The sequence below is a fragment of the Lissotriton vulgaris genome, chromosome 10 (assembly GCF_964263255.1).
Source record: "Lissotriton vulgaris chromosome 10, aLisVul1.2, whole genome shotgun sequence".
In the NCBI taxonomy this organism is placed as follows: Eukaryota; Metazoa; Chordata; class Amphibia; order Caudata; family Salamandridae; genus Lissotriton; species Lissotriton vulgaris.
The window spans coordinates 416,563,975-416,579,054 of NC_141698.1; the positions used below are offsets into that span (position 1 = coordinate 416,563,975).

Genomic DNA, 15,080 nt, shown 5'->3' on the forward strand with positions numbered 1-15,080 from the left:
TTTTAGGTCTCTTCATGTGCACATATTATATATTAGAGGGTGACTCCCAGAGGAACAACTTGCACTTGGACCTTAACTTATCCTTAAGGCCTCTTCCAACCAAGCCTCGGATAACAGTTCTAATTTCGGATCAGACACAGGCCATTTTTCTAGTCTCATAACTTGAGGTAATTGACGTGCACCTGAATATTAAGAATCAAAGAAGTGATGTCACTTTTCGCAATCTTACTAGTACATATAAATAATGCTTTGGGTACGGTGTCAAATCCTAATATATACGGATTCTATGCCTTATGAAACAATTAAAATGTGTCTGATTGTACAGTAAATTATATAACCAATACAACTTCTAAAATAAAATGTGCTGTTTGCAGAATTTTTTTTATTTAACTCGAGGGTGGGGAATACCTGAATTGCAGTACGTCTGACCACTGCATGGTTCCCCAATTACTTGAAAGATAAGCTCTGCAGCTTTAAGTAGCCTTAATTTATCATACTTCATTATCACACTTTTTTTAAAAAGAAAGTATGATACTATTAATCTACAATATATTTATCAGATGCTCACAATATTGGCCAGTCAAGCATGTTATTTGACTGCAAGCTCTAGTCTTAGAATCTTAAAAAAAAAAGTTGGTTGTCAAAAAATGCTGAAGCCCATCAGCTACCACAGGAGTGTTTTAGCGAGAATGAAGGCACCACAACCATATAGCACACCCCCGCTCCGCCCCCTCGCTCTCTCTGCCCACCCTCAACGCCTCACCCTCACTCACCCTCACCCTCACCCTCACCCTCACTCTCACTCTCACACACCCTCACCCTCACTCTCACTCACCCTCAACACCTCACCCTGAATCTTAAAAAAAAAAGTTGGTTGTCAAAAAATGCTGAAGCCCATCAGCTACCACAGGAGTGTTTTAGCGAGAATGAAGGCACCACAACCATATAGCACACCCCCGCTCCGCCCCCTCGCTCTCTCTGCCCACCCTCAACGCCTCACCCTCACTCACCCTCACCCTCACCCTCACCCTCACTCTCACTCTCACACACCCTCACCCTCACTCTCACTCACCCTCAACACCTCACCCTCAACGCCTCACCCTCAACGCCTCACCCTCAACGCCTCACCCTCAACGCCTCACCCTCAACGCCTCACCCTCAACGCCTCACCCTCAACGCCTCACCCTCAACGCCTCACCCTCAACGCCTCACCCTCAACGCCTCACCCTCAACGCCTCACCCTCAACGCCTCACCCTCAACGCCTCACCCTCAACGCCTCACCCTCAACGCCTCACCCTCAACGCCTCACCCTCAACGCCTCACCCTCAACGCCTCACCCTCAACGCCTCACCCTCAACGCCTCACCCTCAACGCCTCACCCTCAACGCCTCACCCTCAACGCCTCACCCTCAACGCCTCACCCTCACTCACCCTCACTCTCACTCACCCTCACTCTCACTCACCCTCACTCTCACTCACCCTCAACACCTCACCCTCAACACCTCACCCTCAACACCTCACCCTCAACACCTCACCCTCAACACCTCACCCTCAACACCTCACCCTCAACACCTCACCCTCAACACCTCACCCTCAACGCCTCACCCTCACTCACCCTCACCCTCACCCTCACTCTCACTCTCACTCACCCTCAACACCTCACCCTCAACACCTCACCCTCAACACCTCACCCTCAACACCTCACCCTCAACACCTCACCCTCAACACCTCACCCTCACCCTCACTCACTCTCACTCTCACTCACCCTCACCCTCACTCTCACTCACCCTCAACCCCTCACTCACCCTCACTCTCACTCATCCTCACTCACCCTCAACCCCTCACCCTCACTCACCCTCACTCACCCTCAACCCCTCACCCTCACTCACCCTCACCTTCACCTTCACTCACCCTCAACCCCTCACCCTCACTCACCCTCAACGCCTCACCCTCAATCACCCTCAACCCCTCACCCTCACCCACCTTCACTCACCCTCACCCTCACTCACCCTCACCCTCACTCACCCTCACTCACACTCACCCTCACTCACACTCACCCTCACTCACCCTCACTCACACTCACCCTCACTCACCCTCACCCACCCTCAACCCCTCATCCTCACTCACCCTCAACCCCTCACCCTCACTCACCCTCAACCCCTCACCCTCACTCACCCCCACTCACCCTCAACCCCTCACCCTCACCCACACTCACCCACACTCACCCTCAACCCCTCACCCTCAATCCCTCAATCCCTCACCCTCACCCACACTCACCCACACTCACACTCACCCACCCTCACTCACACTCACCCACCCTCACTCACCCTCACCCTCACTCACCCTCACTCACCCTCACTCACCCTCAACCCCTCACTCACCCTCAACCCCTCACCCACCCTCAACCCCTCACCCTCACTCACCCTCAACCCCTCACCCTCAACCCCTCACTCACCCTCATTCACCCTCATTCACCCTCACCCTCAACCCCTCAGCCTCACCCTCACTCACCCTCAACCCCTCACCCTCACTCACCCTAACTCACCCTCAACCTCATGCTAAAGATTTACAAAAAAACCCATAAACAATTCTAAAAGCACTAACTCTAATGCTGCGAGACCTATTGCATTTCTAATGCTTGTTGTTGGAGCATCCTGGCTGGAGCTATCAGGAGCTTCACACCTAGATACAATTGAGGGGAAACACAGGCTTAAATATTATCACGTACTATTTTACTTTAATAATTTAATTTGAATACCACTATTTAGTTTGATTTCTTTTATTGTGCTTTAGAACTACACTAGTGCTGTAAAACAAAATAGTGGTATTTAAATTATTGGTGTACGTGTGGAAAGCGCGCTAACACCCCGGGTTGGGATGAGTAGTGCCACTACTCATCCCTGTGCAGAGTGTTCAGCACTATATATCACCCGTCTAGATATGCATTGACAATAAATCATATGTGTGTACATCAGCCTAAAGGATGTGGTACATAAGACCGTGAGGATGGAGGAGCCTCATGTTCTTCATACCTCACTCTGCTATATTAGAAAGATCCCTGAACGGCTTCCATATGAAGCTCGGATACAGCTAAAGATTGCATGCATGGCACACAAAGCCATTCATTTAAATACCCCACTATACCTCGCTCCAAAACTGGAGCTCTCCTGTGCTTCGAAAACCTCCAGAAGCACAAGCACCCTATTACTCAAACCACAAAAATTCAAAAAAAGAAAAAACTGCAATCGAGCCTTCTCCGGTATTGCACCGAGGATTTGGAGCTCCCTACCCCCGAAGTCAGGGTGAATCTTTCCATTGTCCTCATCAAAAAGGAAGTCGAAGTGTTCTTGATGAAGAAATTTCTGCCTCAGATAGGCTGTTCCGTTGGATATTGAGGTCACAGTCGCATATTTTTGGCTCAGCTGCCAGGGCTCCCGAGAATGCCTGGCTCTACATGACTGATTGTTCGCTCTGTTTTTTCTCTTTTAACTTCTTGTATCCCTCTTGATCTATTAACTGTAAAGCGCTCTGATACACTGTGGTCATGCTCGCGCTATAGAAAACTTTCAAAATAAATCAAATACAATTTATGAACTGCAAGTAACAAAAGGATCCCTGTCTTAACAGTAGTAACCCACTTACAGAAAATAACAAGCATTGGCATAGTCAATAGGTCTTGCCTTATGGACCTTATCAGTGTTTAGACATGCGGCACATTATAGCAGGTGCTGTGCTGCCAGGGATTGAAGACCTATACAATTGCTGCACACTTTTAGAAATGCATGCTTGCCTCAGGAAACATTTATGAACACATTTTAACGCTTTTTTAAGGCACAGATAGAATGGCCAGTGCCTCAATGCAAGTCGGAATCACTATAACATTCTGTGTGGACTGTATCACTAGAGTTTTTAACAACCTGGAGAATCAGTGTCAGGGCACTTAGAAACATATTAGATGGTGAAATAATATATCTTGAGAAATGGGAGAGGATGTCGCCAGAGCTGCTGACTTGAGAAAAAATAATTTTGAGGCATCGTGTTGCTTGCTTACTTACCTCATCTTGTGATGGTGACCCTAATCTACTTGTGGAATAATGGCTCAGCTCAAAATAATTTATTTCCAATGAAAACTATGTACACACCTATAACTTTATACAGACCCTCAGTTGAAGGGCACTGATTTTACACTTATTTTTTATCCAAAACAGCTATTTTTCTGTTGTGACCACCTTAGATGTTATGTCCAATACATTTCAGTAGAAAGAAAAATGTGATCAGCATTCTGACGTCCGAACACAATCATTGCTACTTTCACAGGATGAATTATGTATCGAAAAACATCTTTCTATCACTTTACTCGGGAGTGAAACTGAAACCCGAAACATTACACAAAACATTTGAATAAATATTTGAGAAATATTAGCATTGGACCTGGATTACAACATGATACCAGAGGTTAGAGAATTAGACATGCCAAGGCATCAAACAATTTGTACAGAAAAATATTTCTGCCTTACATGTCACCTTGTGCTCAGCTCCTTTGTCGAGGAGAATGGGGTGCTGGCCCCCTCCCAGGCGGGGTTCCGGCCAAGGCACTCGACAGAGTCAGTAGTGGTGTCTGTGCTGGATACCCTCAGGGAGGGCATGGACAACGGTCAACCTCAGGCGCTGGTCCTCCTTGATTTATCCGCCGCTTTTGACACGGTGGATCACTCCATCCTACTCTCCCGTGTCAGGGCAGCGGGTATCGGAGGAACGGCCCTCATTTGGCTTTCATCCTTCCTGAGGGAACGGGCCCAGGCGGTTTGTCTTGGGGAGTTTTCAGCTACCCCCTGTAAGGTCCAGTGCGGGGTGCCTCAGGGTTCTTCTCTGTCTCCCCTATTATTCAATCTGTACATCTCTCCTCTCATCTTTGCTCTTCAGCGGCTGGAGGTCACGGTATATAATTATGCCGATGACCTCCAGCTCATCTTTAATCTCTCCTCTTCCCCTGACTCTATATCTAACTTCCAATCTATTCTGTCTTTCATCAGGGACTGGATGAACTTCAACCACCTGAAGCTCAACCCCGATAAGACGGAATTGGTGCTTACGGGTGGTTGCTCCGGTCCCTGGAACTCGTTATTTTGGCCCCCCTCTTTCGGCTCTCCCCCCACTCCTGTTTCCTCAGTTAAGACCTTAGGTATCAAGCTCAACGATAAACTCACCATGCACTCCCAGATAGGCTCCGTGGTATCTTCTTGCTTTCTTACTCTCCGTACTATCCGCACTATCTCTCGTTTCTTTTCCTTCCCTGCACTCAAACTGATTATGTCCGCACTGGTCCTATCCCGCCTGGACTACGGGAATGCCCTGTTCAACGGCATCCCACAATACAGCTTGCGTAAGCTCCAACTGGTTCAGAACCAGGCGGCCCGTCTTGCATTCGGTCTCTCCAGATTCCACCATACCTCTCCTCTGTTGAAGACCCTTCACTGGCTTCCTATTCGGGAACGCGCCTTATTCAAACTAGGCTGCATGGCCTTTCAGGCCAGGTCTGGTCTGGCCCCCCTTTTCATATCTTCAGCCATCAAAACTTACGTTCCCTGCAGAGACCTCCGGTCCTCAGCTCAACATCTACTAGTAGCCCCACGATTCAGAAAAAAAAACAGGGTGGCTCTAAATTTGCTACTCTGGCCCCTGTGTTTTGGAATTCCCTTCCCTTCCACCTCAGATCCCTTACCCAGTACTCCCTTTTCCGTAAATCCCTGAAAACTTTCCTGTTTGCCCAGGCCTTTTTGCCTTAAAACCCACCCTTTTCAGTTTATGTCCTAGTGGTTGACTCTTCCCCCTCTGGTAGTTTGCTATCTTAGCGCCAATAAACCGCTTGGTGTATGTCGCGCTTTAGAAATACTTTAAACTTAAACTTAAACTTAAACTTACATTCATGTACAGGGCCATTGGAATTATGTGACAAGGGAGGGTCAAATTATGTGGCAAGAAAGGCATTTTTTGTGGTATGCACATTTTGCGATTGCATGATGCATTGTTATTTTTTCGTGTTACAAACTCACTGGGAAAAGGCCAATCCATATCCATGCGGAAAACACCAAAGGCGCAGAATCGCATAGTTCGGGTGGATGACGATACTACAAGTTATGCAAAGTTACATGGACCCAAAAGAGACCTACTTTTGGTCATAAAAAATACTCACTCTTTTGCATTGTCATGTGCTGAACCTAATTACATTAAGAAGAATAATAACACTGATGGGAATAATAACTATTATTATCATCAGCATCAATTGCATTGTTGATATTTCTAGTAAAGTATTTACACCACGCAATTGATGATGGCAGGTAGTTTCAAAACGCATAGAACAGGAGGAGGTCCGCAATGGAGTTCACTGACATGAATATGACTCAGTGGGCCCAGCACGCGCTGCAGAAATCTGTGACATTTTTTATGTTATCCTGGCTGTTGTGCGATAAAATAAAACATGCAATCATTGTCGAATAAATAATCTGGGCCAATGGAATAATGGAGGACCAAATTATGTTACAGCGTTTACTGATTAACTGTATTGAAGTTTCCTCATATAGCGCTCTTCTGCCCCTTGTGAGGCTCAAAGTGCTTTAAATATGCTTCAAGGAAGAGCTAATTATGTAACACATGATGCCATTAAAGACAAATTCACCATATTCTCTGGCAACAGTAGTATCCCCATACATCATTTTCAGGTCTTGCCTATTATATCCCGCAGGCGAGTATATAGTAGGCAAATCAAAATCTCTACCAACTGCGGATTACGTCCAGTTCATGTGATGCACTCGTGTGAGACGCGTGTGCACGTCAAACCCATCAGCCTCGCACCAGACTTCAATGGAACGCTCCCAAGCGGCTCCCCCGCTGCTCGGCCTCACTTTTCACTCACACCCCATATGCTCGTTCCCTCACACTCGCTCGATCCCCTGCTCCCCCGCCCCCTCTCCTGCTCCCCCTATCAGACTACAAAGGAATGCCTCCCGCTCACCCGCCCCCTGACTCACCAGATGCTTCCTATATAAAAATATTCACTATTTAATCTGTCATATAGTACTTGCTACTTCCTTTTTTCTGTTTTGTGGCATTTTACATTTGACCGGCTACGTAAGCTATTAATATTTCTTTTTAAAACCTTAATGACGATGTAAAAGGTGAAGATCTGTTTCTCCTTGGTGTAGAGTTACAGCCTTTCCTTAAAGGAACGCCTTTTCAACCACAATCTGTTTCACTTCACTGTAGGCGCATCACCCAAACAAAATATATACCGAGAAGGGCTAGGTTACGATCTACATGTGGGCGGGCTATGTCTTACAGTCAATAGGAGTATGTACCAGTGGTAATTAAAAGCCTTTATACAAGAGATACTATCAGTCTGTTTTTAACACAAGCACTTGTAAAACCGCCATATGTTGGTGTTAAGGCATAAACATAATTTGCATTCCGCCTTACTGTGCTTTAGGTCGAGTTTATTAGCTAGCGCATGTCCTGTCTATTGTGAGACATGCTGTGGTTTACAAGAAAATACAGGGACTTGGAGCCGCCCGTTGCTTACCTTTGGTTGGCTTTTGTTACTCTTGTTTGCGTACTTCTTATTCTTGTCCCAGCTTGTCAACTTTGTGTTGTCTCTTTCATGGAGCATTGCCTCTTTACCCTTTATGTGGCACATCCGCCAGTCAGCCGCTGCCGCTCCCCGGGAAAGTTTGCTCGAGCTGTCTCCTTCACTAAACTCCACCTCTCGGTCTTGTTATTATTACGTGCTGCTGCTGAGCGCCACAGTCAACCAGTTTATTTTTAGTATTGTGCTATCCATGCTTAATTTGTTACGGGAAAATTCTGAGGCTATGATCTTGCCACAGCTATACCCACATTTTTTTTGTTACATTGCATTTAAGCGCTACAAAATCGGTTTGTTTGTAGCTGCTTTTTCACTGTTTACGTAACTACTTCCGATAGGTTAAAAATAAATTAAATGCATCTTCATTTGTAGTTTTATTTTTATTATTACGTGCTGCTGCTGAGCACCACAATGCAACAGTTTATATTTAACATTGCACTAATCCTGCTTAATTTGTGACTGGAAAGTGCTGGGACTTTTAACCTTACTGCAGCTTTACACCAAATTTTTTGTAGTTTAGCCTGTGTAAAAAATGTATATAGTCGTGTTTTAAACCACACTTTTTTTATTTATAAAACTATAACATTAACCACATGCGTGCGGGGGTTATTTTTGCGCTACGCAGCTTTTTTCCAAAAGCCGCGTTACATGACGAGCTCAGCTCGTCATCAGCACACGACCACCGTGGCTGATGACGAGCTGAGCTCGTCATCAGCATCGAAGGGGTTAAGCAGAGTTTTACTTTGCTTTAGAAAGCACTGCAACTGGGACTATAGTCATTAAAAGAGGTGCCGTGGCTGTTATGAGGCGGCAACTTTACACAGCGTTTGTTCTATTTACCCTGCTTAATGCAAACCTCACGGACGTTGAGACAAATGGGGAGGGTATGGTGTTTTAAGGCTAAATATTTTGTGTTTTGATTTAGTTTATATTTAGTATTGCGCTATCCCTGCTTAATTTGTGACAGGAAAGTGCCCGTGCTCTGATCTTGCAACAGCTTTACCCAATCATTTTTGTAGACATTTTTTACCCCACACTTGATATTTATAAATCTATAATATTAAACAAAGATATTTACTTTGCTTAAAAAAGCACTGCAACTGGGACTATAGTCGAAAGGCAACATTAAAAGAGGTGCCGGGGCTCGTATAAGGCGGCGACTTTACACAGCGTGTGTTCTGTGTAATCGGCTTAATCCAAAGATCACGAACGTTAATACAAATGGGGAGTGGATAGTGTTTGAAGGCCAAACATGTTGTGTTTCGGATTATGCTGCGTCTTTATACAGTACATTATTTTTTTATTTAGTGAATCTCCGAGCGAACTTTGTTTTTTTCCCTAACTTTAGTGGTGCCCTTTGTTACTTTAACGATCTCAGCGTCCTGCAGTCCTTGATTTGCATGCCACAGATGCTGAAGGCGAAAGATTACAATCTTTCTCACTCAGCTACTTCGGCCTTAATTAGCCTGCCTGGTTTCCTTTCTCAAGTGTAGGGATTTACACATAAAGTCACACTCCAGTAGACTTTCGGTCGGCCTTTTTCCCCCAAACAATTTGAGTTTAGTTGCAAACACGTAGCTTCAGGATTCCTTTTAAGAAAGTAAGTGCTGGTGTTGTAAATAGGCAGCTGCTTTACATTTTATATGTATTTTACTACAAACATGCAAGTAACTCTACAGTTTTGTTTCTTAAATAAAAAGTTTTTTTGTGCTTCTTACTTTGAGGGAATAGCAGTACTTAGTTAAATACTCACAATCAAAAATATCGCCTTTAGTGGAGCTACAATGCCAACTCAATTTATGTGTACCTACAAACACTCGGCTACAGCCGCTGTCCTAGTACATAACTTGCAAAAAATAAAGGGCCGGTGCTTTTATGAGGCAGCACCTCTACACTGTGTATTTTTTAAATTAGCAGAACAAAGAGCATATAAGCTAAAAATGTACACTATATTAATTGCAGTGTTTTTTCTACTGCTTAATTTGTAAGGAAGCGTGCTGGGGCACACACAACCCCACACAACCATACACACACACAACCATACACACATAGAACCACTCAGACATAGAACCACTCAGACATAGAACCACTCAGACATAGAACCACTCAGACATAGAACCACTCAGACATAGAACCACTCAGACATAGAACCACTCAGACATAGAACCACTCAGACATAGAACCACTCAGGCATACAACCACTCAGGCATACAACCACTCACACACACACACACACACATCTATCTATTGCCCTCACTCTATCTATCGCACCACCACAGCATCACTCAGGGGCACCACAACATCACTATGCGCTACCACAGCATCACTCGTCGCCATAACAACCTCTCTCCGCGCCACCACAGCATCAATCTGTGCAACCATTCAACAACAACTGGTTCAAATATATTCTCTCAATGTTTCAAGCTTTATTACAAATGTCACAAAAAGATGTTAATATTTCACTTCTGTTATTGGATTTTCGTCACAATAAAATAACCTGAACATAATCTTCACAAAAGGTATTTACAAAAGTTTAAGCTATTTCCATTATAAATTACAATAACTTTTATTTAAGTATTAATTATTTAAAAAAATTAAAATCCATTGTTATTTGTAATATCAATACATCTAAGTCACGTAAATACAAAACATGTTGCATTACAAATGCTATAAGTGTCACATTTGCAAAAGTTAAAAGTATCGGCATTGTAAATGACGAAGCTATTAATTTCGCTATTATCAAAACCAACACATAAATATAAAATATCATTTACAAGACCAATAGCTCAAACTTTCCTAATGCGAGACCTATTGCATTGCAAATGCTTGTTATAATTTTTATTAAGCCTTCACATTTCTGCACAGATCCCAATTTTTGAGCTAACAATGTTTTGTGTAGTTGCTTGCTTTCCTCATGGTTATGGCGAGTGCATACATGGCCTCTCAGGAGATATGGTTTGAGCAGATTTGTCACATGACAATAACAGCCATGAGGAAAGGGTGTGTACGATAAAGTCTGATTTAGTGTTGGATTTTAATTTCTCAGGCAAAGCTTCTTTTCTTTGCCTTTTTCTCACTAGTTAAGTGCATTACAAGTTACTTATTGCCCCTGTTGTAGTTTTTGTTGTAACTTTAAAGCCCCTGTACGGTGTATGCCGAGTTTGTTTTGTCAGACTGTTCAATTGCATGTAATGTAGCTACATGGTGTGCTTTCTTCATTTCAGCACAAGATGTCGCTGTGGTGTAACATTTTGCAGATCGTGACCACAGGCTACTCAAATTACCATAATTAAGTGACTGGAAAACAAGTGTGTAAGAAAAAAAAACGACAGCAAGCTTCTTCTGGCTCTGCAGTTTATACAAGCATGGCTGCACCTACAGCAGAGGAGAGGAAAGCGTGTTGGGGAGCACGGGACACATACTGGCAATGCTTAGATGAAACCAGGAATGATTACTCCAAGTGTAAAACGTTACAAAATTACTTTGAGACCATTTGTCCGCATCAGTGGGTTAAGCATTTTGAAAAAAGAAGAGCCTACTTGAAATATAAAGAACAACTTGAAGCAGGAGAGATTCAGCCTTCAGAAACAACAAAGGGGTCCTGATTTTACATCAAGACATGAAGCATCAATGAAGAACCATTTCTTTGATTTGGACCTTATTTCACATTTAGAGTTACCAGCTGCAGAATGAAAGCCAAGCATAACTATTTTGACTGAGAAGCACACTTTCCTGGACTGCGTTGATGTTGAACATATAAGGGGATATTCTTAGTGCCCATGTTGCTCTCAGGATACATTGTAGTGTTACCAATTGCTATCTTGAAGTTAAATGTAAATTCGACCCTTTTGTCAGCTCAGTCTTAGAATACTTTTAAACTTCGTGAACAGCTTTAATTTCCTGAAAATTATCTTGGAAAAATTACTGTAAGTCTGTTTGTTTAATTGTATTAAATGTTTCTTATTTGCCACACATTGCTACTTTAAACTTTTTTACAGGTTGGAAACGGTGAGGTGAATTCACTGTATTGCTTGAATTTTGTAACCTTGCAGATCAGTTGGGGATGTACATATGCAAAGTAGTAGGTTAATGTAAGTAATGTTTCTCTGTAAAAAGAAATCTTTTAAAAAAAATATACATCATTTATTTTAAAAAAAGAAAGAAAAAGCGACAACAAAAATCTACTGTCTGAGTGAGGGAGTCAGCGTAAGATAGATATAAAATGGTTCTAATCAGTATGACTGTGGGGGTGGCTTAACATTGCGCTATTCTGTGCAAATAACTTTAATATCCCATGCCTAAAGAAATTAATATTAACGTTTTTAATGTAAGTGGTGCTCATGTAAAGCGCTCACTAAGCAGCAGGGCCGCTCCGCTCGGAGCACTACAGTTGGTCTTTTCAGGCTACGGGTGACAAGGAAATGAAAAGGGGCAGTGTTAAAGTTGCAGTAGAGCACAAGGATTGTTGAAGGGGAAGGCATTGGCCATTCAGAGGAGTTGGACAAATACCTACAGGAAACAAACGCAAGCAGCAAAGTGGTAGGGGTTTGGGGGACAGGAAAATCCTCTCACTTTAAAGTGGGAGAAAGAAAATTACCTCGTGCGTGGCATTTCATCTCAGTCTTTTAATGCACAGCAAATTTGAGGAGATAACAAGAATTACAGCCCTGTTTACCTAAACAGAAGTTGGAGCACAGGCAAACAGTAACACAAGCAGAGAAACATTTATTTGTCCACATGCTCTTAAAGAAAGGGACAAGTAGTCCCTAAACAGATGCTACAATGAGACAAGTGGAAGGGTACAAGTACGGAGGCATTGCTCAGTGGATTGAAAAGGAGGGATAAATAGGAAAGCTAGACCACTAGCAGGCAATGATTTTTTAACAACACTGAAACACATCAATAAAAAGCAGTAAGCCACAGAGAAGTATATACTAAAGTATATACAAGAGGTCTCGAAATCTCAATCGAAAAATCTGTCATTTGCGTGTTACATAATGTGATTTGCAGAAGACATTTGCATAAGGCATTTTAACTCTATGCTACTTTGATTCAAAACTAGGACTAATGAAAACACAGATATCTCCAGCAAATACTTTATCCTCCAGAGTTATCTTACCATTATTATTATTCCCTGAGATTTAGCTGCCGCACAAAGATCTCTGCAGCAGGTGCCTTGACTCCATAAGGTATTTTAAAATACAGATATTGCGACCAATTAAGCAGAACAGATTTACTTCCACGTTTCAACTTGTTGCCCATTTCATTGTGGCATGGTTTAAAAAAAAAAATTACAAGTTGCGGATCAGATTTTGCGTTGGGGCTGCGTCCCTATTGTGGCAGAACCCCAGTGCAAAATATAATTTGTTAAATATGGTAAAGTGCTCAAACGAACTTATGATAGACCTGCAAAAAATATGTGAGATCTTAAGATCTGATGTCACTTCCTGTAAGGTCATGGGTTGTGATGACACATCCTGTGATGCCACATGCGATGTCATGCACCTTGATGTCACATGCAGTGATTTCACTTCCTGTGATGTCACAAGCGGTGATGTCACACCCATTCTGCCTAACGTGGTGAGTACCCCACTTCTTTTTTTAGGACTTGAGCACTGCACCTATTACAGATTTTTGCATTGCATTCTGAGATTTGTAGTCCAATTTTATCCCATTATTAAATCAGGACTGCGAGTCCCTGATTGGAAACAGAAAACCTGGACTAGATAAGTGTAGCGTCCTCCCCAGAATGGGTACTCACCAATGACTACGTCACATATGGAGCTTGGTCTAACACGTCTTTATTCTTCTGCGTGTAACTGCGAGCTCAACATTCTGAACCTGTATTCACTTCACTAAGCTGTAATGCTTATGTCACAGTTCTATGGAGTCCATCAGGAGCCACAAGCGTTCCGCTATCACAAACTCATAAGATCTCCCCCTCTGTTAAATAACATTTTGTTTTACAAATATATATATATATATATATATATATATATATATATAATCATAGCTCTTCAGTGAGTCTTCCGTGTGCTTTAATCCTGCATCCAGACTGTGTCTTCGGAAACTGGGGACAGGCAGTAGAAGTGTCTACAACCAGCATTGGTGATGTAGAAACAGCAGCAGTCAGGGGGTCATCCCTTGTCCTTTCAGACCCAGTCTCTACATTGTAATTGTAAGGTTGCTTATATAGCGCGAACTGTCACCCTACGGGTATCCTGGTGCTTAGATTAAACATAAAATAGCTGACATGCTAACGGGCCAAAGCATCAGGAAAAGAGGAGTCAATCATGTGGAAAGAGCCACGTTTTCAGGCTCCTTCTAAACTCAGTCAGAGAGTCAATTTGTCTGACACTCTGTGGTAGTTCGTTCCATAAATGTGCAGCAGCCACACTGAAGGCCCCCCCCCTCTCCTCCTAGAACGCATAAATCTAGGAATCGTCACCAGATTGGCACTGGAGGAGCGAAGCTGGCTCTTAGGGAGGTACCAGGTAAATATTTCCTGCAATGGAGCAGGCCCCTGATCGTGTACAGCTCTGTGCACCATACAGAGCGATTTAAACTGGATTCTTTCCCTGATAGGCAGCCAATGTAGGTCCCCTAAGGCCACAGTAGTGAAGGACCTACGTTGCCTATTTAGCACCAGCTTTGCTGCTGCCGACTGGACTCTCTACAACCCCTGGAAGATGTATTGAGGTGCTCCTAAGTACAGAGAGTTGCAGTAGCCCAGCCTGCTTAGCACTGTGCTTCTCACTACAAGGGAACGCGAGTCCTTTGGTAGCAGTGGGAGTATCTGGCGAAGCATGCGCATCAAGGAGAAACACATGCTGGCAGTTTTGTTTGCCTGCAACTCCATTTGGACATTATTATCCAGCAGAACCCCCAGATTGTGCACCGTATTGACAGGAGCCAAAGGTTCACACTAGCATGTGAGCTTTTTCGTGCTCCTGTGTAGCTCCAAATACCAATGTCATCACTAATTGAAAGTATTCTGGACAGGCTGTATGATACATTGAATGACATCTTGAAATAGCCCTGCAGCTAATAACACAATAACACACCAAGACGTAGTCTTTTGTACGGAACAGACCAATGTGTAGAAAAGGTTGTAATGTACTTGAAGTTCTTTTTGATGTTCCAACTGATGATATCCTTTATTCAGATCAAGACGAAAGAATACCTTTGCACCATTCAATTGTGTTATCATGTCGACAATGTGCAGATTTGGATGTTCTCTTTTAAATGTCTTGTTCACTTGATGTATATCCATGCAAATGTGTACATCCCCTTCACTCTCCTTTTTGGGGACTACTACCATGGGTGAAACACATGAAGTTGGACCAGTGGAACGCTCAATGATATTGTGTTTGAGTAAGGATTCCAGTTTTTTTTCAACAGCCTCCGGTAAGTGAAAGACAATTCTTCTGTGTCTTAGAG

At 43.3% G+C, this 15,080-nt stretch overlaps 1 protein-coding gene across 1 annotated transcript; it reads left to right on the forward strand.

Annotated features, from left to right (window-relative positions):
- Nucleotides 1-10,870: 10,870 nt before the first annotated feature.
- COA6 (cytochrome c oxidase assembly factor 6) lies at nt 10,871-11,610 on the forward strand. The gene has a single exon (XM_086941251.1). The coding sequence runs from the start codon at nt 11,006-11,008 to the stop codon at nt 11,243-11,245; it is 240 nt and encodes a 79-aa protein (XP_086797377.1). The 5' UTR covers nt 10,871-11,005; the 3' UTR covers nt 11,246-11,610.
- The last annotated feature ends 3,470 nt before the right edge of the window (nt 11,611-15,080 follow it).

Excerpts from the sequence above, each read along its gene's own strand:
- COA6 (XM_086941251.1), top strand. The coding sequence starts at position 11,006 with ATGGCTGCACCTACAGCAGAGGAGAGGAAAGCGTGTTGGGGAGCACGG.